The 27,745-nt window shown below is 30.5% G+C and overlaps 1 protein-coding gene across 1 annotated transcript; it reads right to left on the reverse strand.

Moving 5' to 3' along the window:
- Nucleotides 1-645: 645 nt before the first annotated feature.
- Nucleotides 646-20,153, reverse strand: LOC111638990 (B-cell receptor-associated protein 31-like). The gene is made up of 6 exons (XM_023384767.1): nt 20,051-20,153; nt 15,524-15,671; nt 12,029-12,155; nt 7,080-7,188; nt 4,247-4,347; nt 646-762 (listed from the first exon to the last, which is right to left on the reverse strand). Exons 2-6 carry the CDS (start codon nt 15,583-15,585, stop codon nt 712-714), a joined length of 450 nt encoding a protein of 149 aa, XP_023240535.1. The 5' UTR covers nt 15,586-15,671; nt 20,051-20,153; the 3' UTR covers nt 646-711.
- Between the last annotated feature and the right edge of the window lie 7,592 nt (nt 20,154-27,745).

Below are 27,745 nucleotides of genomic sequence, written 5' to 3' on the forward strand. Positions count from 1 at the left end.
TATTGGATTTTGTGTTATAAATGCTTTATTTACATTGGTTGATATTTAATATTAGCTGGCTAATGAATTACTCAAAAATTATTTTAGTTGTTACATTATATATAGCTATTTTTGTGATAGAGTAAAAGACTGCTCAATATTTTTATATAAAATTTATTACATGATGAGCACTAATATAGCAAAATAAAAGGGAAGTATTTTTCAGAATTGTATAAAAAAAAATACTCAGTGCATTAACAGATTAATGTAACTTTCTCAGGTTTTTCAATATTTTAATTGTCAATAATTCTGGCCTAATATGCAATTTGCTTAAATTTTACTGAACTTATAAAAAATTTATTTCCTCAAATACAGAAGTTTGGCAGCTTGATAAATGTAAAAACATCAGTTTTCATTAAATTTACTAAATAAGCAATTAGCATATTAAGCCAATGATACATTATTTGAGGTCTAAGATTTTACAGAATCTTCCCAAAACTCGATTGGAATGTTATTTTTGTGTGGAATAAATCAAGATTGGTGTATTTTTTTTTATTTGTTTGTTACTCATTTAATTACATTTATACAAAAATGTCAGTCTGCAATTAGCAGGAAATATTACAAAAGAATTATAAGAATTAAAATAATCTAAATAGGTTTTTTTTTTATAAAATTAACATTGAGAATACTTAGCAGCATAGAATGAAAATTATGCAGTAAGAATGAAATGTTTTATTCGCTCTTCTTATTCACTGTTTGACCAGAAACTTCTTTCATCCTTTCCTGTTAAAAAAATAATTTTTAAAATAAATTATTATACAATGAAAACTAAATTAAAGCTAATTATTTTTAAGTCACATTTCCATATCAAACTTCTTGGAAGGCAAATAATACACATTTATAAGAGAGGTTTTGTTTATATCAAATTATTTAGCTCATTTAATTCAATTTCTTTCATGCAGTAGTTATGTAACAACAAATTGTTAATTAATGGTCAAAAACAAAGCAGGCAATTCTAGAAAACTGTCTAGGAGTTAGCTTAGCTGGCAGTGCATCATTATACTTTTTGTACATATTCTAAAGTTTGTTCTTAATACTTTAAATTTTACAACTCATAATTGTGTATGACCAAATCTGAAAACAAAATTGTATCAAACATTTACACATTTGATGATTGTTAAATTAACTTTTTATTTACTCATAATACCATTATAATGTATTTCAAAACTTGCATAACTACATTGTTTTTCTCCAGTAAAGAAGTCACGCATCAAAGCCCAAGAACTTTTAAACTTGCAAAATTCAGACAAAACAAACTTCTATATTCTAAACCTAGCAAACACAATCTGATAGTGAAAATATTATTTCTTCCATCTTTAATCATCATTTGTAATGCATTCCTCTCCTACATAATCGGTTATGTAAGCTAATTTTATTTGTTTTAATATAGCGGTCTTCAGCCGGGTTTCGGCAAAATTTGCACTATTTTATCATAATCATCATCTTTTTATAGTGTATATAGTAAATTGATGGGAAATTAGATTTTTTTGAACGTTTTTTAAAAAAACAAACTACATATTTTGTAATAAATTATACACAAACTTAATTAAAAATTAAAAAATTGCGGTAATAAAAAATTTTATATTTTACTCCTAGATGTCTCTACTAATGAGTGAGCATCAAAAAACGGGGAAGGTTGCTAAAACATTACAATAAGAAATTCTACAGTAAAGTGTAAATTTCTGTTATGAATCTATATATTCAATATGATGATAATTAATGTTTCAGAATTTGAGGTTCTTAGCTTGCCAGGGAAATTATATTTACAAAAAATGGAAAACTTAGTGAACATAGCAAGTAATTTGAAAAATAGGCACAATTCTATAAAATGTATAATTCTTCATGGTTAATTTTCATTTCATTATTACTAACTCCATCTAGTATAAATAAAAGCAAATAATTTGTGCTATAAAAATTAACTATACACTGTTATCAAGTTATGATTGGAAACAGTTGTTTTAACAATGTGAGTTATCTATTGTAAGAACCTGCTACAAAGTCAACAACAATGCTGCAAAGCTTCCTTAAAAAACTAAAACCATTATATTTCACTAAACAGAAAACAAGTGAAAATGCAACATAAAGTTTCTATTTGTTTACAATTTTGACTATCTAAAATAACTCTTTCTGGAATATATGTGAAATAGGCCAAGCAGTCTACTTCTGGCCCTTAGGACTGTCTTGATTTTACTCTATGATTTTTATTCATTTCATTTTCTATGAAACAAACACTTTCTGTACAATTTTTCAATACACTAGTATTATTTAAATGCAATTTGTAAAAATTACCAAGATACAATCAAAAATCCATCTATTCCAATTGATTCCCAGATGCATGTATATATTTTTTAATTTGCATAAACTTTTACATTTCTCTAGTTAGGAATTATTTTTTAATTCAGCATGACCAATTTTCATAATCAAGTATTATAAAATAAAACTTCCACATATTCTTGCAAAAGTTAGGACAACAGAATTATGAAATTTGCACTGTAAGATAGATGAAATGATACATTCTGATTCCCAGAAATAAACTTGGTCACATCAAGGACATTTGGAAAGAGTAATAGATAAAAAAAAAGTTAAAATGGAGTAGTCTCTCAAAATTTGCAAAAACACAGGAAAACAGCATTTTTTAAAAGTGACTTGTTTCATCACTATGTGCTTTTAGTAGGGATGAGTCAGTGTCAATTTTTTTAATGAAAAACCGAAAAAGAAAATCTGTTCTTATTTCAAATCTCTACTACACAATTTAATAAGAGAAATTTAACATTGGTTTGAATTAAAACAAAATAATGATCACGCACTCCCTTTCTCATTAATTTGAAAATGTTCAATTAATAAACAACATTTAAAAACAACTTTCTGAATTATCCTGATTAAATAGCTAAGTAGAGTTTAACTCATCATTTTATAAACATTATTTTCTTTTATTTTTCATATTTTTTCCTAGTTTTTTTTCAGATTAATTTATAATAAAAGTCAGTCAGTCAAAAAATTTACCTTCTGTTATTAATTAAAGAAATGTATTTGAGGAAGGTAATTTAAAAAGGCTGGCTGAATAAAATTCTACACAAAACAACCATAACTTTAGAATTAATATAAAAACAAAATTGGCAATAACTCCAAGATGTCTAAATTCTGTTATTGATACTTTATAGAAGTTTAAACATTAGCTTTATCCATTTCAAAGTAAAATTTTAGTTTTATCTCATTAGTAAGCAAATTATTGTTATTGATTAACAATAACAAGTATATCAAAATATAATAGACTTTCAACTGTTGGTGGGAATAAATTCACAAGTAGTAGAAATTTATTAATAAAAAGTCAGTTCTGAAAAAGTATTTAGATTAAGAGAAGGTCAGTTTTGAATAAGCATAAACACTTGAAAGGAAAAATTAAATTTATAAATTCACCATTGTGTGAAAAATCTGTGGCAAAATGTGACAACTTATTTCATACACAGTTTATTTAAAACAATGCACTTATAGACTCTGACCCAATCAAGATGACATTGTGAAAATGAAAATAATCCACTATGTACTAACTATTTAACAAAAGTATTGATGACAATGTTGAAAGCAACTATTTCAGAGAGAGAAAACTTTTTGATGAAATTTAAAAGTTATAAATTTTAATAATGAATATCAAAAATTTTTTTGAAATTGGTCATTTATTGAAATTATTCACAAGTGATAAGAAATTATTTATTGTGACATCACAATGCCAGGCTGCAATTTCTAATCATATTTTTAATTTAAAATATTGATATATGCTCTCCACCTCAAATTAGTAGTGGCTTTCCCCTATACATCATACTTTTCCTTTAACAATAAAGTCATGCAAGTCATCTATCTAATACCTTTCGGAGAAAAATTTTTGAATTGAAATAACGCGACTTCTGGTTTGCATCGGAAGTTCAGATGTAGTTAAGCAGGGCCTCCTGCCTCTAAGGTTTCCATATCTGGTCTTGTCTTTCATCTATCTAGCTCTGTTCTCGAGATTAAGGAAAGATGGATGGACAGATAACAGTGGGAATTTATAGGTCTACAATTTTTTTCAAATTGCAGCCCAATACATTGCACATATATATGTGGGTATGTATAACAAAAAAAAAATTATTTGAAGTGAGCATAACATATGTGCTTTATTATTTGTTTATATTTTAGATAATTATATCTAAATAATTCAAATGCATTTACTTACTTCCACTTGAGTGTATTCTTTCATTAAATCATCATAAGCTTTACTATTTGATTCAGCTTGGCTTTTCAGTGCTTCAAAATCCTTTTTAGTGTAACTAAGCTCTGAAAATAGTTAAGAATTTGTATTATTAATGAATAAAAAAATTAGGAGCAAGTATTCATTTTTGCATCAAAAGTGTTTTGAAAATAATATTTCTAATTAAAGTTTAAAATACATCAGAAGAAACAATAAATAAAATTTATGATGATGAATGCTGCTATAAAAATTGAACATAATTAAACCTTATGTAACATCAGAGAGATATGAAAAGCAATGGAACATAAAATTATTGTTAAAAGGAACCAGAAAATATACAAACTCCTATGAAGTGACAGTTTTCTGACCCATTGGATGTTTCCAGTGTATCATGTTCCAGTTAAGAATCATAGAATGCATACAACCGATACTACAGTGGAGCAACTATAAGATTACAGAATGTAAAATGAAAGCATCATCATCTTGATGCTTCTTTAATTTTACATTCTGTGGTGTGCATCAGTGTTTGTTTTTGTACTAATTTGTCTGCAAAAGAGTTTTTTCATTGTTTGTAAATAATTTATTTTGTTCTTTTCAGAGTAAACATGTTTTGTATCATTTTAGTCTATGTGCTTTGGCTGCAAGTTTTTGTTTTAGTATATCAATGTATTCTGTGATGTGTGTGTTGAGATGTTCATGTTTTGTGTGTGTTTTGATTTTCTTGAAAATGTTTTTCAGTTGTTTCTTTAATTTGGGTGTTATGTTGTTTTTAGTGTATCGTGTCAGCCTGCCTAATTGCTGTCTAATGTCATTTATTTGTGTTTCTATTCTTCTCTACCAGGTAGGCTTGTGATAGGATTGTGTTTTGTGTCTGTCTGTCTGTCTGTGAGTGTATTTTCAGTCCATGGTGTGTTACTACTGTGACTGCCCCGGCATAAACTAATGTATGAATGTCTGAGAGTGTAGAAATTGAATGAATGTAGTTTGGTAGTAAGTGAGTGTTTACATAATTTAGTATTTTTCCTACTACCTTAGATGTATTGATTTTTGGTATTCATGGTGTTTGTGTGGGATCTATACCTGTATATTTAGTAAGTGTTTCCTGAAATATAAGTGAGAGCATATTAACTAATTCTATGTCTATGTTATATGTGATGGATGAGGAAGTGCCTGTAGTATCATTAGTGATAGTTGTTATATGTGTGCTATTATCAGTGCTTGTTGCTAGAATATCCTGACAGGTTATGTTATCTTCATTAATGTTAAATGTTTCTGTCTGTTGATGTATTTGATCAGCAACCTGTTTGATAAGTTCAAGTGTTGTTTATGGGATAAGATTGTTGTGTATAATTGTTCTTTTTTGATCAACAACCCTCTGTTCGGTGACAGGAGGTGAGGATATTGTTGTGTGAATGATGTTTTATGATAGGTTAGGTTAAATTAGATTAGGATTTGTTAGTTTTAGTCATCTGGTTAGGTTTGTCCTAGGTTATGGTAGGTTTAGTTAGTAAGTTAATAGTTAATATTTAAAAAAAAATGAAATAAAAATTTTGGGATCTTGCTCGTTGTCTTCTGTTGGTCCATTTGTCTCGTCTTGTTTGTCATTGTGTTTGTTTGCTTTTCATGCTGTCTAGCTGTTAAGTAGTATTAAGATTTGCAATTGCATTCAGTTTTATTAGTATTAAGTAGATATAAGTCTTCCTACTAACAGCCACTAGGCACTAACTTCTACACTTAGCTATTTGTGGCAGCACTCAATTATTGGTGTTCGTTACATTCAGGTTTTCTTTCAGACTCTTCGGAGGACTATGGCCTTGCAGCCTAAAAACTGCACACCAACATCAAACACAGAGGGTACTGTAGCCTTATATACACTGTTCAGAGGGATCCTACCTTTCTGCATTGTCTATCTCCTATGTAAGGTTGATCATAATCCACTTTTCTGCTGGCTAAACACTTCGTGTACAGCCGATGTCTTTCTTGCATGTGTGTGAATGTATGGTATAGTTGTTGTCTGTATGCTGTCATGTTTGTTTCAAGTCTTGCAATGGTGTAGTAAGTACAGAAGATAAACTCATTCATTTCCATTGTCCATTTCATCTGTTGGCATGGTTTTCCAATCTTTGTGGTCTATGGATGCATTGCCACAGAAACACCAAGGCTAGGTTGGTTCCTCACAACTGTTAAGGGCATTGTGATAGATGTGGGCTGGCACTGCTACCACAATTGCTGCCAGTAACCAAAGGAGACTGTGGCCTATTTCTTGAACATGAGTCTCTGCCTTATCCATGAACATGGGCCTTATTAACCCGGGCATCTGAGCCAATATCACTCTTAGACCTGGTTACCACCATGGTAAATATTTCCACAGAATGTAAATGATAGCTCTCATAGCTTCATTTCTCCCCAAAGACCTTACTGGAATGGGTGTCCTACCAGAAGCTTGTGCTCCAGCCTGCATTACTCTATGAATCAGTAAAATTACTGGGCTATCCCACCATAACCAGGTGGTGACCACAGGAAAGTTGTTATTGCTATTATTATTATCATTATTATTATAAAATCCCATTATAAAATGGTCTATAGATAAAATTTACAAAAAAGAAAAAAAAACCTATTAAAATCTATTCAGCTTAGAGTTAATCTTTATTTCATATCAACATTATATTTATAATTTCTATATAGGAAGACAACATAACTTATGAATCTGAGAAATTAAAATTTTATGATTTGAAAAATAACTGACTAATTGTAGTAGTCCANTTGTTATAAAACAGTTAATAAATATTTTAATGAAATATTACAGAATAAATCTTACCATCTTTAGTTTTTTTCAGTTCTTCTTTTAATGTCTGAATTTCTATTTCTTGTTTCTCTCTCTTTACATTTCCTTCATTTTCAGCTCTATCTCCATCTTCTTTCTCTCTCTAAAATTATATTTAAAAAACAAAATGTTAAAACTAAATTTTCTGTTACAGATAAACTATTTAGAATGAAAATTTCAAATAATAGAGTAAAATTTATAAATTAATAAAAAGTAAAGAATATCAAATAATAGATTGAAACATAATAAAAAGCAACTTTAATATATGTTATTTTATATATGTATGAGCAACAGTGTGTTCATGTGTATACATGTAGACATACACATGAAATTAAATTCCAGTTGGGTTTCTTCACTGTAAATGCCTTTCCAACAGAAATATACTATTTTATATTCATTATTTATGAAAAGGCATTCTATAAATACTAGCAGGTATATGGCACAACAATCACAGTGCTAATATACATGTGATTATTGGTGTATAAGTCTATTATATTCCTCTTATGTTGCAATGTGAATTGTATTTGTTCTTTTTATGGTTAAATAAAGATATTAGGAACCAGTATATGTTAATGCAGAGCTGTGTTAATGAAACAATCATTTTAAATTAATGATGTAAGACAGATATTTAGAAAAAAAATTATATAAATGTGAACATTTTAATTAAAAAAATTAAGAAGACAAATTTTAAAAGGTATAGTAGAACCACACCATAATGTAACAGTATGCACCACCATTATCATCAGAATAGGAATTTTTTTTTTCTTGAACTATAAATGCAAAGCTGATTAGGAAGTATCTAATAAATATATAACTACTATCAAGATAGATAGCACTATATGCAGATTAAGATAAACATTTAAATCAAAATGTGCTGTAAGTACTTGAAATTGTCTATTAAATTTATGAAGCAAGAGAGAAAAAACGGTGGAACTTCCAGTTTGCTGGAGTGCTGCTGTTAGACTTGTATCATTAGCAGAATATAAATCATGTGCCTTAGATGGAACTTTGATTCTGAGTATGACATTTTCAATGCTTATTCTTTCATATATATATATATATATATATATATATATATACACACACACACACATATACTGATATTTCTCTTTTTACTTCTCTTTTTCCTCAACATAAAACAAACTCTCTTAACTTTTCTTCTCCTTGATCCCAGTTGTCATCTAGATCTACTGAATTTATAAATCCTTTAGCGCATCCTATCTGTTTCTTACCATTGAATCCTCAACTGAGAAAGTTCTGAATCTGGAAAACTTAGTCCTTTGGATGGGAAGTCTGTTCAAAGTTAGAAGGATGTGTTTAATGATGTAGAAAAAAATTTTACATCAGGAAATATTAAATGTTGATGATGATAAACAGACAGAATGCCAAAGAATTCATAAACACAGTAGATATAGGAGAGAAGAAAAATTAGGAAAAGTCAATACAGATTGATATATCTATCATAAGAAAATATGTCTGCTTCAACCACACTTAAATAGCATCCCAAATATCTTTATCTTAAGTAGTTAGCACTTCATTTTAATTATTCAAAATAATGATATTCACTAGAGACAATGGCTATGTGAAAATCTCTTGAATTTATCAAGACAGGAAAAAATGAATTCTACTTCTAAAATCAACATAATCATTTAGCTAATATATAATATTTTATATCAAATATTTATAAAATGAAAATTTACAGATATACATATTATTTTGGATAAAAAACTTTTAAGTTTAAGATTGATTATATTTAAGAATTTCATCCAAAAGTTATCCAAATCTGTAAATCATTATATGTGAATATTTATAATTTTTAAAACACACTTAGTGACAAAAAGTTATGCTTCCTTCATGGTACATTGGAACTAAATGAAATTTTATTAAGTGAAAATGCAATAAAAATGGCAACGAGTGATTGCAATATCAAAGCAAAGGGACAATTTCCTGTGGAACAATGGTACAATGTAAAGGAATCTTTAGTACCTTGTACTACTTTCTCTTACCTGGATACATACAGCAATACAGTTGAGCATGGAGGAATACAAAAACCATTTGCTACACTATGATAGATTTGTCTACATATGTTGCAATTGCTGGTCCAGATCCCTTACACAATGCATAGTCAAAGTTGACATGCCATCTGATTTGACAAATGCTGAATTGGTGATAAATATGAAGACCAAGCAGACCAAAAAAGTGTGACAATGTGATGAAGACATTCCTGGGAAACTCTAGTGGTATGCAAATGAGCAGCAGTATCTTTCTGAAAATGGCTCTTTGCAGCTTTGCCATAAAAACAACATGAGAGTGCAGGATTTCCTAATAGTATTGCTCTGCCATCAATATATATATACACCACTAATAGGGATAACTGGCTGTCATATTGGATAGTTCTCCAGATCAGCACACCAGCAATGAGGCATTTTGTAAATTTCACATTGCTGGTGAGCTGGTCTGGGCAATCTGGCAAGTGCTTTAATTCTATCTTTATTCTACAGTAAAGATAAGATTGAAGGACCCACCAGTGGGCCTCCATTGTTGACTACTACGGATCATGATAATTGGCTGTTCTAAATCAAAACTTGATATTCATTACTAAAGATAACACTTATCAGTCCATAGCAGTTCATGCTTGTCATGGCATCACTGAAAAGATGCTGGCAATATTGGGATGTTAATGGTATGACATATAGGAATTGTTCATGCACAATTTTCCTCTGCTTATCATCTGCTAATGTTACAAGAGATAGGGCTTAGCTTTGAGATTATCACTTGTCTCTGGATAATGGACACAGAAGCTATTGTAGTTGTCCATGCTTATCTCATGATCTTTCTTGATGGTCTGTCTAGGGCATCCAGAACTTACCTGTTGAATATGTGCATCACATATATCAACTGTCCCAACACACCTCATAATCAGGTCAGACCAGTCCAGATAGTGGAAAATTAGCAAAACAGTCATACTGCTTCCCTCAGCCCAAAGATATAGGATTTTTTCAAACTCCATCAGCTGTGTGTAATGTCTTTGATTGTGCCCTACAGATATTTTGGGCATTCAAAGACCTCCAAACAGCAAGTACACTAAGAATTATGAACATAATGAGCCACTGCTAGCCCTTTTTTTTTATAGAATACTGGGAAGTAACAATTTTAAGGCATTTTGGTGGCCCTTCCTGGAATGCAATTAAACCACAACACTAATTGTTTACATACCTATCTATCTGAAATATAACAGTATGCTAAGCTTTACAGTAATCAGACAAATCTGTCTAGGTGCATTTCTTTTTGTTAATGACTGTACAATTAGTCTAACTCTAAGCACCATCCTTGCACTTCCAGCAATCACATTAACTAAAAACACAAATTTTCAGCATATTTCATAAGCCTGTGTTAGATTTCACACTCTAGTTTCAATTTGATGATGTTAGAAATTGGAATGTTAATGTGTTTGCTGCAAGTGCAAGTATGGTGCTAAAAATTAATGGTTAATCATAGTTCCAGTTATTAGTTCATTTCTTATGTACACAGTTGAGATTGAGTACTCAGTAAGCCAAATTTTGTTAAGTTGTTAGAATATTATCTTGCTATATGCTGATGTAGCAAGATAATATTCTAATTTTAATTCTAAATTCTAAGATATTTTAATTCATAATTTTATTTTCATTCAATCTAACTTCCATTAACTCAGTGCACTTTGGTCATCTAATTCAAATGTTTTGAGGACAGGTTTTGCAAACTTGAAATTTATAGATCTAGTAAATTAATTTTATATGCTTTCTGTTGTCTTTTCAAGGGAACAGATCACACTAAGACTAACTTGAAATAAGCATGAACAAAAACATTTAATTTTGTATAATTGATGATATACACAATGTTACTTGTTATGTCAGTATTCTTGAAGTTACAAGTACAAAAAAAAATCTAAAAATGTTTCATATCTAAAGCAATGACTTTACTCTTAAATATAAATTGATCAATCAAATCTTAAAGACTGAATATGCCATTAAAAATTTTAAAGGAGCTTTCTAAAAGTCATGTTATACATGAAACTATCATTTCAAGGTAATCAAGTATATCAAAGACATTATTGAGGAGGAAGCAATGGACTATTGACATCAAACTCAAACAACAGATTTCTTTCACTAATATAAGAATATTTTATTATTTTCTGTATAAGTACCTAAGCAATAATAAAAAATATAGGCATATTTAAATCTGATTTTGTATGGAATAGCTATCATCTTAATGACATGGTAAATAATGTTAAGATAATGATAATTTCCATAACTTGAAATCTCATTAATTGAAAAATTTTCTATCCTTTTCACTTCATATTATCAAGAGTCTACTGTAATATATTTTATTGATTCTAAATATGTATATTTCATATTTTAGCATCTCTGAAATCAGAATTTATCTTATAATCAATAAGATCTTACATTGTAAAAATTTTGCCAATTGTTATGTAACTAAATTGCTCTTTTGTCTAGTATTATCAGTACACAAGAAAAGTTTGTCATATCTATTCATGCTGATTTCATTTCAGAAATATGCATTCATAATACCATGTATGTTAAATAAGTAATTTTGGGTTATGATTTAAAATATCTTCATAAGAACTTAATTATGATGCAGCACTAAAATAAAAACATTAAATTTACAAAAGAGCACAGAAATAACACTGTAGAAAAAGTTCTTTTTGTATTTATTCTAATAAAAGCATGTTTTAGTAAAACATTAAAAGTAATCATAAAGTTATACTATTGTAGTTAATAAAAATTTTTTAATTCAATTTCATTATTAAATCAACAATATCTTAGAATCAAAGAGAGAAAATAAAAACTATTCATTATAAATTATTTCAGAAATTTGAATTCAAGGATTTTTTTATATGCAAGAATTGAAAATAAATTATTTGCAGATATTTTATATTCTCTTACCTGTTCTTTTTCTTTCATTAATTTTTCAGCAGCATCTGTTGCACTTTGTGCTTGTTTCATTGAAGCATCACATCTAGCTATAAGTGTAGCCTGAGCAGAAATCAAGATAACAAGACGTCTGATAACCCTAAAGATATACATCTTATCAATATAATAAAAATCATAAAATGTAATTACAAAACTGAATTTGTGATTATTAACCATGTTTATTTTTTATTATTTCTCAAAAAGACACTGTGGCCAGATTGGCCTTTTACAAGCATCTTAAAGCAAAAATCAACAAAACCGACAAAAAAGAATAAGTAAAACAAAAACAGGACATAATATTCACAAATTCAATCATATATAATAGTCTGTTTAAAATGAAATGAAATGAAACAGTACTGGCCAGAATTTTCCATTTAGGCAGATTTTATAGGATTATGTTTTATTGTAATACAGGAAAAAGTTGAAAAATTTATTGTAATTAATTTTGAACTGGTTTGCATCCCCAACTTAAATGTTTAAAAGACATCTGTAAGGAATGGAATATAACCATATTTTTATTTTTCACATCTTTCTTTTGAATTTTACTTTGAGAACATTTTGTTTAGTTCAAGGAAAAGACAGTGCCTGCCAAAATTAAGTTAAAATTTACCTTCCAGGAAATCTACTTGGCAAGATGCCATCCTAGAGTTTATCATTAGATTGAGAAAATTTTGCATAATGCATTCAGTTTGTTTCCTTTACTTGAAGTCTTGTTTTCTCTACTTGTTTGGTGACAGAAGAATTAAACATAATTTATAAAACAAGACAGAAATTAAAGCTTACTATTGTTGAAAACTTGTTAAATATCAAATTTTATATGAGGAAAAAAGTAAATGAGTACAGGTGAACTATTATGATATTACTCAACTATAAACAAACAAATTAAGATAAGGTTAAGTTTATAATCAGTGATTGAGGTGACATTTTCATAATTGTGAATTGAATGATGAATGCAATATTGTAAGGTTACCTGTTTCTTTGTATCAGTTACACAAGAAACCATAGCAAGTTTCTCATATAATAATTTTAAATCCACTTATTGAAGTGGGACATTAGCAATGCCTTTTCTGTGGTTTATAAAATTGAGTTTATTCTCAAAATTTAATTTAACAATTTTGATTAAACTTTGTCATTTTACATAATATGAAATGACAAAATAAAAAATAGAAGATCCATAATTTTATTTTTCAGATACAAAGTCACTAGTATGAGTGTGCAATTCTTTTTTTAAGCCAGTAGTGACATCACAGCAATGGTAGTTGCAAGTAGATGGCCCCCCTGAAATATTACTGACTTGCTAACACTTCAACTCAATTTTTAGTTCATGTTTGGAGAAAAAAACTGTTCCTAGTTTATTTTTATGGTAACTAAATATTAAAAGTTCTTTTTTGTTCTTTTAATAAACTTGACTAGAAGCTCCTGTTTCTTTGTAATTATTTGTTAATAAATTTTTGGATTTGTTGCTAACTTTTTAAGATTTTTCTTTAATTGGTTAACAACTTTGTTTTTAAAGTTTTATTAGCAGTTGTGGTTTAATTGTTTTTGATCAGCTAACAAACTAATCAATGTTGGTTCCAAAAAAGTAAAGTAGTCCAGATATGACACTAACAAGGTCACTTTCCATTAGGTTGAATTGTAAAACAATATTGATTATACAATATTTCTGTAATCTTGCACAGTAGAATGCATGCATACTAGAGAAAAAAAATTGCACTAAAAGTCATAGAATGTATTTAAAGCTAAACGATTGCCAGATTATTTTGGGCTACATTAATATTATTATTATTAAGAAGTTTAAGGAATTATCTTGTTGTTTAAATTTGAATATGTTTAACTTGATTAACTATCAAGTTAATCATGTTTCATGATTTTTTAATTCATTAAGTGCTGACAACCTAATGGTAAATCCTTAGGAATAGACATTTAAGACTAATATAAAACTTTTTGAATTTTCTAAATTATCAAGAAATTTCCACTGTATAAATTTTATGCTGTATATTAAATATTTCAGTTTCTAATGTTGTATGCATGTATACACACATACCCTATTCCCATGTAAATAGTCCATCCTTAAAACTTAGTCTGTATTCTACAAACTTATCATTTCAAAATTTTATGTATTGTCTGTAAACTACACTGGAAACCAGTTAGTGATAATGACATAACTCAATTTCATGTTCCCAGCAACAGAAAATTTTTACAGGACTTTCTCTCATTAACAAATGACTAATTACTAGTCATCTTATTTTTATCATCTTCAATCTCAATTACTTTTTAGTGTGTTTTAATTCTGTTCATTTTTAGTTTTCTCCTTTAATTTACAATAATTAATTAATTAATTAATTAAGACATCATAATAAATTTAAAAATGCATATTAAATTGTCATATGTAGAATACTTGACATTACAATTACAATTTAAATTTGACTCTGTTAATATATTTTGTTTTTTGAACTTTTATGGATCCAGAGACAAAACATGAACTGTCTTGAAAACTATGTCATTGAAAAAAGTGCAACTTCTTAAAAATTTATTAGCCTTTTCCATTTTTTGGATTTATCTATGGAGTCATTTGTTACAAAGGAGAATACTAAAAAGTATATGCTTGTGAAATTTTACAAATCTGAAAATATTTCAACAGTTTGTCAAAATTTTAATATCCAAAGTACAGGTAACCCCCGTATAACATGGGTGTTACGTGCCAAAAAATTGCCATGTTATGCGAATCCATGTTATACCAAACAAAGAACTAGTGTGAAAAGGGGGGGGGTTAGATTCCAAAAATTAAAAAACATGCTGTTAAATCCTTATTTAAATCGGATATATTATTCATTTTTTTTTCATAGGTAAAATACTTATTTATTATTTAAGTAAATATTTTACCGGAGGATTATTCATCCTGTACGATGATCTCAGCATGAGCATCATCGACTGGTAACAGTTTTTGGGTGCATTCATTAATAGCGGTCGCTCTGCAATGGGAGTGTGCTGCTGTTTGTAGGCATTTAGGAACAACAGTGAAAGAAAGATGGTGGCGCCTGCACTATCGATAGTATCGTGATGGAGGAATCTATAATTCTAAAATGAGCTTTTAGAGGCAAAAAAGGGTCCCAATTGTAAAATTTAACCATTAAATGGATTATTGTTGAAAGAGCATTCAAAGTAGCCATGAAAACAATTACAATGCTCGTGAGGAGTTACGTGTAAGTATAAAAGAACGCACCCTTTATTACATTTCATGTTATACAAGGGTTTTACCCAATTCCCGAACCGTGTTAGAGTGAACCCGTGCTATAAAACCACCGTGTTATATGGGGGATGTTCCCAATTCTCGAACCGTGTTAGAGTGAATCCGTGCTATAGAAGTGCCGTGTTATACGGAGGTACCTGTAATCCTAAATTGTTAACTACCCAAATGGATGTTGGTAAACCAATTTTATAAGAAAATAAAAATTTTTAACAACTTACAATGATAAAAATAATGCAAAACCAGCAATATAAAAGTTACGCTGAGCTCTGAAGAGCCTCATGCTCTGTTGTAATTCAGCATCTAAATGGCCATGTTCTTGTTCTTGCTGTCTCCCTTCTCCATATTTATGAGTTTCTCTAATAGAATCTGAAATAAAATATTGTAATTACTCATGTATGTTAAAGTTTGTTGCAAATGACATCTTATGGATTAAAATAGTACTTGAAAAAATTAATTTTAATAAAAGATGTTTTATAAGAACTGAAATGGAAAATACTATAAATTGATAATTTTTAAATTATATGAATATAACTACCTTACACATTTCTATTTATCATAGCATTTTATAATGTAATTCAGTACAGCAATGGTGCTCAAAACTTTTCAACTGGCAGGTCAAATTGAACATTAGTCATAGTAGGTAAACAACAAATATTTTATACATTTCACATATACCAAAAGTAGGTCTCTTTCTACCATTTATAAGTGATGTATCAAATATGTATGCAAGCTGAATTAGCATGTGCCATGGGCCAGATTTGGCCCAGGGGCTGCAATTTGACTTAGAAGTCATACTGTATTGCAGTGTTATCACTCCAAGAGAGATATTGCCAAAGAATTTTTATTTTGTCATATTAAACAATAACATGTATACAAACAAAAATGCTCAAATTGTAAACTAAAATTAAATTCTTGTTCAGAAAAACTATGTTAAAATATTCTTCTACTTATTAAAAGTATTAATACAGGGTAATATAATTATAAAATGAGATGACAATACCTGAATATGAAATTTTAAATAGGGATGATAATGAAGGTCTAATTCAGGGATGTCCAACCAACGGCCCACTGCATCCTAAATTTTTTAGGTACATTTTCATTTATTTTGATAAAGTATGTCTTAAAAATTATTCTCGTTTTACTGGATACACTTCGATGTCGTAATGACATAATTGGTGACTTAATTTGTAACTGACCAATCAAAAAAGTTGGTGGTGTGGTCTCTCATTTTGATTGTTTCAGTTTCAAAGATTTTTGTAATGAAGTAACATTGTTAGTTATAAAGAATGATACCTTTTATCAGGCATATGAAAAAGATATGTAATCCCTCTTTTCAAAAGAGGGTCAGCCATTTTTAGTGACTCAAGGCTAAGCCTAATGTCAAAGTGGAATGGGCTAATTTCTTCTTTATAGAAATAAAGAATAAATTAACCTCTTCCACTTTGGCATTCTAATTACAGGTATATAATAGACATAAGACTATCTATATATTTCTTTTGCTAACATAATAATTTAAATATTTTCAACCTCCAATTATATCCATAATTATTTCATCAACTTTAAATATATATATTTAATAACCCAGCATTTGGTTATGGCATCTAATACGAATACTAAGAAAATAAAAACAACAGAAGAAAACAAATATCTTTTGGCCAGAAAAATATTTTGTAATTGAAACATGCAATAATATTATCTGCCTTATTTGTCACAATAAAATTGCAGTGTGAAATTCTGTATTTTCAGAGATTTTCAAAAAGAAAAGAAGAATTTCCTGTGGACTTTTAAATAATTTACTATATTTTTCAGTTTGTTTAAAGATGTAACAACCAGATTTTCTGACTTCAGAAAAATAGAAATTGAATTAAAATTGTTTAGTGATCCATTTTTATTTAATTATGTGGAAGCACCAGCCAAATACCAGCTAGAACTCATTGAATTTTGAATCTTTGAAAACTTATCATAGAGAACATTCCCCTCTTGAATTTTATAAGTTCATTCTTTCAATGAATTTGATGAAATTATCAATTTATCTAGAAAACTGTTATGCATGTGGAGCAGTAAATACTGTTGTAAACAATTCTTTTTGTGCATGAAAAACATTGAAACTGCTGAAAGAAATAGGTCAAGTGATTCCCATTTAACTAACTTTCTTAGAATTAAGACTAGTACCATAAAAGCAGATATTAACAATATTATAATAGGAAGACAATGTAAAAAATCATAGTGAATTTATTTTTATTTTGTGTGAGTATAATTTTGTTTTTTATTGTAAATAATACAGTATGTTTTGTAATTATATATATTTGTTATTAAAATTTGATATTCACATTTTGAACTTTTAAAAAGTATATATTTATATTTATATAAAGTACTTTTGTGGCCCGCTGAATATAACTAAATTTCTATTTTGGTCCATTAAGAAAAAAGGTTGGACAACCCTGGTCTAATTAGTTTGATACTGCAAATAGAATAATCTAAACTGTAAACAGAATTGATTTTAGAAAAAGAAAGCTGTATTCAAACAAACAAAGAAGTAATGTCACACAAGAATCATTTACTAAGGTGGATGCTTCCTAGAAAGACTGGCTCATATTTAGATGTTACAAACATGAATAAAATCCAGAAAACTCCTTGTGGCCAGCCCACTTGCAAGGCACAACCCACAACCAACCATCAGTGTTCAGTAGTTTTATCCACTTGGCCACTGGTGGGGCTGTGATATGAAAAGGTTTTTGTTAGTCCACTAAGGCAAACATCCAACCAACTAAACACACAGTAGATGTTAGAAAAATTTATTTATTTGTGCATGATATAATTATATACAGGTTCAAATCAAGGATACCAACTCTAGGATGGTTACTCCAGTAGTAACCCTATACTCATTCATTGGCAGAACAATTACAAAATTAGTAAATGACCAGGACACATGAAAATTATAATAATTTTCCTAAAACTAAACCTTAGTACTAAACTTATACTAATAGGGAAAATTTATGATAGGGCAAGAAGTATTAAAGATGGTGGATAGGACAGAACAAAGGCACCTGGGTCCTGCAAATGTCTTTCAGTTCTTATCACCATAAGAGGCCATGTGAAACTTCTTGCACAAAATTAACACTTTCTTCTTTTTCTCCTTGGTTCCTGAGAGTTTTGATTCGAAACTTATAACTGGTCAAGTTGATACCGATTCCAACACACTAACTTTGCCCAGGAATTTCAAAAATATCCTCAAAGTTATGACTTCACATACACAGCATACTAACACCAGCACATTTAAAATTAAGAAATATTTACTAACATTTTCATCCATTTATAAAGGACATCTTCAGACATATAATGCAGAACAAAATGGCTACATTAAAATCTAATTGTTCATTGCCAAACCCAACAAAACAAGAAAAGGGATATAAAATACATATATATAATACAAATATATAATTTTGGTTGTTAAATAGTGGGCCTCACATGTATGTGAAATATTAAATAGCCAATGCTCCTACATACCTACCAAATTCTATTTCCTAGTACAAACGTTTTATTTTTAATAAAATAATTTTGTTTTCTTTTTGACTGAACCAAGTACAATTCTTATAAGTTAACTATCAAAAAATATCCCAAAGTGCTTACATAACCTTAATATACCAAATTTTTACAAAAATAAGAGCATGCTCTTATATGAAAATTACTTTTTGTGATTTTTGAAACATGTCCTGCTTTGCTTACAAGAGCACTGTATTGTTGTGTCAATATAAATTAAAAGTAAATGAACTGATACAATAATTCTTCAGTGACATCTCTGTGATAACCATTATTAAAACTAAAGAGATGCTTCTGATACTGTGAAAGTTTTTGAAATAATAGTGTTTTTTTCAGTACTTTGCAAAATATAGTGGTGATTTTGACCAATGCATAAGAACATGCTCTTATGTGTGTTACAGTAGAACAGTGTTTTTCAACCTTCTTGAATACGCGACCGCTTTGCAAGTTAAAAACTTCTGGAGACCCCCAGGGCCATATTAAAAGTATATCAGTGATTTTAAAAACTACATATTTAATTTTCTTTCTGTTCAGACCTAAATATCAATTGAAAAACCAATTACACTGTAAAATAAACAGGTACAGCCTTCTCACTGAAATTGTAGTTATTTTATATTGTTGTGTAGGACCTACAAACACTTGTCTCTTTCTTTTACACGCGACCCCCGTGTAACGCTTTGCGACCCCCAGGGGGTTGCAACCCACAGGTTGAAAAAAACTGCAGTAGAATATAACATTCTTTTATTTTGCTGGATATTTTTAAATTGTCACCATCTTCAAAGATGTAAAGAATTAAACTTTCAATATATTGAAAGGAATGTATCAACTAAAAAATTTTAAATATGCTTAAGATATTTTTTCTTTTTTAATTTTTTTAAATTTTAAATTGTTTTAACTTACATATAGCATGAAATAAAAAGCTGAAGTTTTCTAAACTCGAAATCTGGGTATTTAATAAAGTAAATACATGCTTACATAAACATTAAAACAATCATACTTTAGTTTGAATTTATTTACAGTTAACCATAATTACCAGAATAACATTTCTACATTATAGATAATATTAGGGAAAAATGCATACAAATCATGATTAGCTGCGTCACATTGCTTTACCTTCAATATAAACACAACACAGTTATTCTTTAAAAATGAAATAAAATTGTGAAAAATTCTCCTACTTAAAGATTTATAATAAAAATACTCACCAAGAAAAAATAACACCAAAATCACAAAGAATACAGTGAAATATAAATTTGCTTGATTTCCCAAACTCTTGAAAAATCTGGATTTAAAAAATTTCTGCCATCTGGAAATTATTATAAAAATTTATTAAAAATTCAAATTTAAAAATTTTATATTATTAATTTATTACTATTTTTAATCATTTGCCTTTAAAATGTCTAACAAATATTTTACAAAATTTTTAATTACTAAAAATATATTTTAAAAACCCAAATTTGTAAACTATGTAAAAATTTTTGTAAATCAGCACTGTAACAAAGTTAAACATAATTCCATGAAAATTCTTTTTCCCCTGGAAAAGTTGTTTTTATCAGATAATTTTACACTTTCATTAAAACTAGCAATACTTTCAATGTTATATAAAATGAGCAAACTTCAATGAGATCATTTATCATATTAGAGAGGTTGCAGCTGAAGTTTTCATCTCTAAAACGTCAGCATCGAATGTCGCCATCCTGTAAATCTAGAAGTTTGATGATGGCATTTGGAATGTCATTGGAATCATGCTTGATGTTCCAAATGCCATCGTCAAACTTCTAGGCTTACAAGATGGCAGCACTCAATGTTTGACGTTAATGTTTTAGAGATGAAAACTTCAGCCACTACTATAGTTGTGGCTGAAGTTTTCATCTCTAAAACATTAAAATTGGATTATAGAAATTTTCATTTAATTTGTTGACAATATTTATAATTACTATTTTCTAAAACATTAAAATTGGATTATAGAAATTTTCATTTAATTTGTTGACAATATTTATAATTACTATTTTGCTATTAAATCCAACAAACTTATAATTCATATGTGAATCATTCTTGATTTATTGTTTTTAGATTGAAATATACTGTCACAGTTGATATCAAAGCTTGAGAAGTATAAAAATATCGTCTGCTTTGGCGAAGAGATTATCAATACAGATATATAGTAAATGCAACAACAAATTTCTTATAACAGCACTCAAAATGCCAAATGAATGTGGCACATAGTTCTGTGAAAATAAAGTGTCAATGGCAATTACATTTACATATACATACACAAACAACAAACACAGGTTGTTTCTCCATATCAATAAACTGATGTCTTGAAATCTGAAACAATGTATGTGAAAATTTTACAGGAAATTACAAAAAGAGAAACAGATTATTTAGAAAAGGAATTATACTTCTACTGTTTACAGAATGATAGAAAGTAAAGGAGCTAGATAAAGCAGGAGTTTGTATGATCTCATTTGAGAGAAAATCATGGTGAAATATTTATATGAGGCAATAAAGAGAATGCTTAAAATTAAAATAGATTTGAAAAAAAAAAAAAAAGAACAATGCTAATCCAAGAAAAGCTGAAGATGTAAAGACACTAGAGTAAAGCTGAAGTTACAGAAGTGATAGGGGAAAGAAATCTGAAGTAAGCCAAAAATATTTGTCTTCTAAATAAAACAGCACTGGAAAAGTGTGGATGGTTTTTAATAGAGTGTTGAAAGAAAAATCTTAAAATGTGTAGAAATTTGATTTATGATAAAAGTTTGAAATAAGTTGTTACTAAGAAAGATTCAGAGATTTCTTAACAATGTTGATGTAACTTTTTAATAATAAAAAAGATGACTTACAGGAATAGAAATTATAAATCATTTTCAACCGTGTTTTTCGTCATTTTCATCTTATAGAACAGCACTGTTTTAAATTTGAGTGTGTCAGATGAAAAATAATGCACAATTGCACATAACACAAGAAGAAAATAACATACAAAACAGTGCATGCTGCCATCTGGTAGCTACATTCAGCACAAACATGCAAAGATTTTTATAAGGTAAAAAGGTTGTATATTTAAAAAAAGTAAAAGTTAAAAAAACTTTTAAACTTCTCAAAAAAAGCAATCACAAGAAAATATCTTTCTCAATATTTTACCGATTTCCAAGGAGATTTAATTAAGTTTAAACTTAATTTTTAACTTTTTTAAATATACAACCTTTTTACCTTATATAAATATACCAATTATGTTGTTTTAATTTTTTTACAAATGCCAAGATTTGTTGAATTTTGTTTACTTGTCCTTTGACAGTAGCCAATGCCATGGAATTGAGTATGCCTACTGTTAATGTGTTTAAAACAATGCAGTGATTAAATTTATAACAGCTGAAAAGTAAATCCTAGTGACATTCATTGTTGTTTATAAACTATTTATGGTGATAAAACTGTTGATTGAAGTGCTGTGAATAAGTGGGCAATGGAATTTCATGCATTGGGAGTTAGTAAAGTGAATATTGAGGATAAACCTTGCAGTAAACGACCAGTTTCTGTGACTGATGAAAAGCATCAAAAGCTAATAGATGAATTTATTCAGAATGACTGTCACATCACACAACAATGCATCGCCACTCAGCTAAGAATATCAAAAGAATAAGTAAGCCATGCCATGCCAAGCAATTTGTTACTATAAAACTTGTTTGCAGTGGATGCCATGCAAACTCACAGAAGAGAACAAATAACAATAAAAAGAATGTTGCAAACAATTTCTGAAATGTTATCATGAAGAAAGATGTGATGGAAGAAGAAAGTTGGGTGCATCATTAGGACACTCAACCAAATGATTGCCTTAATTAATTGGGCCATAAATTTGCTAAACACCAACCAAATGCTGAAATTCTATCAGGCTAGTTTAAGGCTAATTACTAAATTAATTACATAACCAATTTGGCTCTAGAGGTAAGCGTTAGGTGCCATCTCTTATTAACATTAATAAATTAATTAATTAAAATAATTTAGAACTGCTGGGATAAAAAAATCGGCCTGGAGTGGGACTCGAACCCACAACTCCTGCTTACCGTGCAGATGCGTTGCCAGTTATGCTATCCGAACCTTCAGTTTGATCTCCTCTTCCAGCGTATAGAAGCTAACATTATAACCATCGATGGTTATTAATCAGACGGAACCTGACTGAGCTTGAAGATGTGAACGGAAGGGTGCATGCTTCCAGGAAACCCTGGCTTGCGACCTGCAGACGAGGTATCGTAAAAATTTGAATTGGATCTTAACAAAACAAAGTCCGCACAAAAAAAAAAGCTTCAATGGCGGCACCATTGATTTGCTGGGACAGCATTACATCCCCAGACTTTCTACTTAACATCATGCAGCATGGCCCCATGTTTGCCCAGGGGCCCTCAAAATTGCATCCAGAGAATATAATGCCTGACATCGAAAGGCTCATCACCGGCTTGAGCAACACCCGCAAGGAGTACTACAGGTGGAAAGCCACCTTCACGATTTGTTCCGTCAACAGGACCTGTGGTGACAACTGGGGGCGCCTCATACAAAAAACCAGGAAATGGCTGGCGGACGAGCATGTCATAGTCCTCAAAGCAGATAAAAACAAATCTCTTGTTCTATTAAAGGAAGCCACCTACAGGTCTCTCATGCAATGGTATATCGATGACACGGACTGCGAACCCATCGATCCCAGTTACATAGATAAGCTACAGTCCAGTGTTTCTAGATTCACCTGCACTTCCTTTGCCATAAAATGGGGGTTGGGCAAGGCGGTCGTTGCCTCTCCTGACATCCCGAGGCTGTTCGCATTCGCCAAAACACACAAACAGACCCCTCCACTTAGGCCAGTCCTGGATAAAGCTAGGTCCCCAATGAGGCTGCTCGAAAAAGCCATTCACAGCATCACCGCTGAACGTTTGAAGGGTTATAAGTTTTCTACCACCAATTCCACTGCTTTTGTTCAGTTGTTATGGCGGGTAGATGTAGGTGACGACCCACATATCACAGTGTTGGATTTCTTAGGGACCTTCTACTTCGTGAGAATGATGCACTCCGGCACCACCAGCAGATATTGGAGCTGGCTCATCTAATGTGCTACACCTCGGTTTTCCAGTTCAACAATGCCGCTTACTTACAAAGACGAGGTGTGCCCATGGGCAGCCCGCTTTCGGGGGACCTGTGCGAGCTAGTGGTGAGACAGTTGGAGGAGAGAGTGTTGCCCAAATTCTTACCATACATCAGTCTATACCAAAGATACGTGGACGACATCTTTATACTTTGGAAAACCACACTGCATCTCGACGATTTTTTGTCGTGAATGAACAACAATGCTTATGGCCTCACCCTCAGCTTAGATCAGGTCAACAACTCAAGCGCACATTTTCTAGATGTTAACATACGTCTCAGGGATGGTAAGATAGAAATGAGCGTTTACCATAAACTCCCACTATTCATCCTCACGAACTCCTCCGACCCCTTTATCTACAAGATTGTGGCTTTCCGTGCCCTTATTCTGTGCATGAAGGCCAGACAGGCCTTCATGCACCACACAAACGATCGCGACACCCGGTTGGAGCTCAGACACATTGAAAAGATTGCCATTGAGCATGGCTACAGTAAAGGCATGGTGCGCAGTTTAGCCCGTGCCTACACCCACCGTCCCCCACGCCGCAGCGACAACCCCCTGCCGCCGCCAGATGGCAACCACCAACCTGATAAGAACATTAGATGCGCGGTCGTCAGGTTCAACCAACATTTAGACCCCCTATACAAGGAGATAGCTTGCCGTAACCACACAAAGATCGCGTACACGAGAACCGGCATGGTTTACGACCTGCTGCACAATGCCAAGGACGCGATGGATCTCAGCAGGACCCCAGGTGTATACTCCATTCCCATCAGGGACGACAGATTCCACAGGGACTTGATTTACGTTGGCTCCACCATCCGCTCAACACAAAAATGGATACGAGAACATCAAGCAGATATTAAAAATAACAGGCACACCACCGCCTTATTGACCTACATTACCGACCCTGAAATACAGGCATACCTACCTTACATCGGTAATTGGTTCCAGGAGAGGCAACGTAAGTTGAAAAATGACGTAAGTCAAATTTACTTGTCTCTGAATCTACTTGTCACTAGGTTAAACCATAAATTACCATTCCCAGTTCTGTATTTTATTTATTAATGCATTTTTAATAATATATGGTTAATAAGGATCTATTTTAACCTTACAAACAAATAAATTTTAGTTTTTAATATAATAAAGAAAAAAGTAATCTAAATTTAGGAATGCATGTACTGTAAATACAGTACAGTGATACCCCGAACTTACGCGATAGGTGGGACTGAGCGATAACCGCATAAGTCGAATTTGCGTAAGTAGGGGTATAATTTCGCAATTTGTGTAAAATCCAAGTCGGATGTAAGCAAGCTAATAAATGTTCTCGTTAATCTTATCTCGTCTTTTGATTCATTCGCGGTTACAAGAAGTCACCACATAGAGTCTCTCAAGAGTCTGTGGATATAACAAACACAGAAATAAATAACACAAAATAAATTGTAGCTATGTGTCAATTCCGCGTGACACATCCGAACATGTAAGCTGAACAATAGTGTGGGGGAGTGAGTAATCAAGAGCTGTGTGGCGCTCAAACAAAAGACAAATCGACGAGATTTGAAAATCACGTAAGTCGGGGTAGCGTAAGTCGAGGTATTACTGTACACACTTGTAAATGTATATATTTTAATATGATTTTATGTGCTTTAAACGCTTTTCTAGTGATATTACAACTTCAATATTTGTGGCGGACAGACAAAGTTGAATAAAATGACTTAAACTTGATTTTTATTTTTCCATATACTTTTTTGACAGATGACATAACTCGAAATGACGTAAGTTGAGGTATACCTATACCAGACTAATTGGACAAGTGTTCCGAACTGATCACATACGACACCCAAAGGCCTGGGAAATTCATAAAACTAACTGTCGGGGCACCTGCATCAACTTCAAAGATGGTGAAACGATCGCACAGGCGTGGAGGTATTTGTTCGAGGAATTCGAACAGGGACAGTCGGAGGGGTGAAACCTGACACGCATGATTATTTACATCTCTGGCGACATCATTACGACGGTCAGGAGGAAACATGGTCAGTCACCACCTGAAGCAGACCTCGGTGGAGATTGAAAGTGTTTATGGAGTTAGTTAAGGACATGAAAACCTTTTTGTACCACTTGTACAAAAAGGTTTTCATGGATTGTTATTACTCATAAATGTCTAAATTAAAAATTAATTATTTATAATTATTAAATTTAATACAAGATGGCAGCATAACTGCCTACCTCTAGTCAAATTAATTAATTTCTAATATTTAATTATAGCCTCCATATAGCCCAAGAGTGTGTCATATCATTTGACATGTTTATCTCACACATTATTTCAAATTTTTTTTTGTTCTCTGCAAATCGAATTCACAATCCAGGTTGGTTCATTTCATGCTAGGAGAAAAGATAATGATGATTCATGCTCCTTAACAATGTATATTGTATAATTTTCTTTGAATAAACATTATACATAAAATATCTGAATTTTTTTTTTGGCAAGAAACACATTATTGTATTTTAAATTAATTTATATGGGAAAAATTGTTTAGCTTAATGAGTGTTTTGCATTATAAGTAAGATTCTGGAACAAATTATGCTCGTTAAGTGAGGTTCCACTGTATTTTAATTTTAAAAAATAAATCTGCTTCCACACTCAGATTCCTAGAACAGTTATATATTCTCATCTTTGAGAATAAGTTGTTAATAATAAACAAATATGATTTTTACACCTTAAGTATGATTTCTCCCACTTTTTCAATTGTATAAAAGCTAAATTCAGTCAATTTTAATTTACATTTAAATTTAGTTAGCTCACATCCCTTTCTTTTTTAAAGACATTTACATTTCTTCATATATACCTACACAAAATTTTTACACATTTACATGTTTATTTTATTTTACTTTATTTATTTTCCTAATCTGAATTCTTACATTTTAAATTTAAAACAATGATATTCTGTTTATTCTGTAAGATGATCATGACCAAATTTATGGTTGAAAATGTTTGATTAAATAACCTGTTCGGTAACTAGAATTTTAGCAGTTTATCATTTTTATTTTTCCTTCATATATTTTATGTATTAAAATAAATATATATATATTCAGGCCTAGTCTTAGCAAATATATGGCCTGATTACAATTATTAAAAAACAGACAGCAATTAAATTAAACTGTTAGAAAATTTACACTAAGCACAATACTCTATACTTGTAATTTTCTGTACTCTATACTTGTACTCTCACAATATTTTATACATGTACTCTATACTTGTAATTTTCATAAAATAGAATAATTTCCTCTTTAGAATGGAAATTTCTTCCCTTTACAAAAATGTATAATCCAGGTGTGGGACCCCCTGGGCCCTTAGTCTCGAGATTTTCGTGTTGTACTCGAACTGACGTCATCGAACTCACTCGTGTTACTATGACTCACATAATCGGTAGTCTCGAGTTAGACCCTTCGAGTGAACTCGAAAGGCGAGCGGAAGTAGGTCATATTCACTTGTTTACGTTTGTCGATAAGCATGATGGGATTATTTACAATGCATCTGGGTTTGCGACTATAATGATTCGACCAATCAACTTAACTGTAACAAGTTGTAAACAAATCAACGCGAATTAGTTTACACGTGCTACAGTTAAAAGTTGTCTTGTGGCAATATAGTACGCAGAAACAAAATGAAAACCTCGAATGTTTTATTTTAAAAAATAAGCGAAGAACAAAAAGAAATATTAGTAACATATATAGAAAATAATAAGAAAATGAACAGCGGAAAATTCGACAACGA

The sequence above is a fragment of the Centruroides sculpturatus genome, unplaced genomic scaffold, assembly GCF_000671375.1.
Source record: "Centruroides sculpturatus isolate CEXI.00-Female unplaced genomic scaffold, Cexi_2.0 scaffold1066, whole genome shotgun sequence".
Lineage (NCBI taxonomy): Eukaryota > Metazoa > Arthropoda > Arachnida > Scorpiones > Buthidae > Centruroides > Centruroides sculpturatus.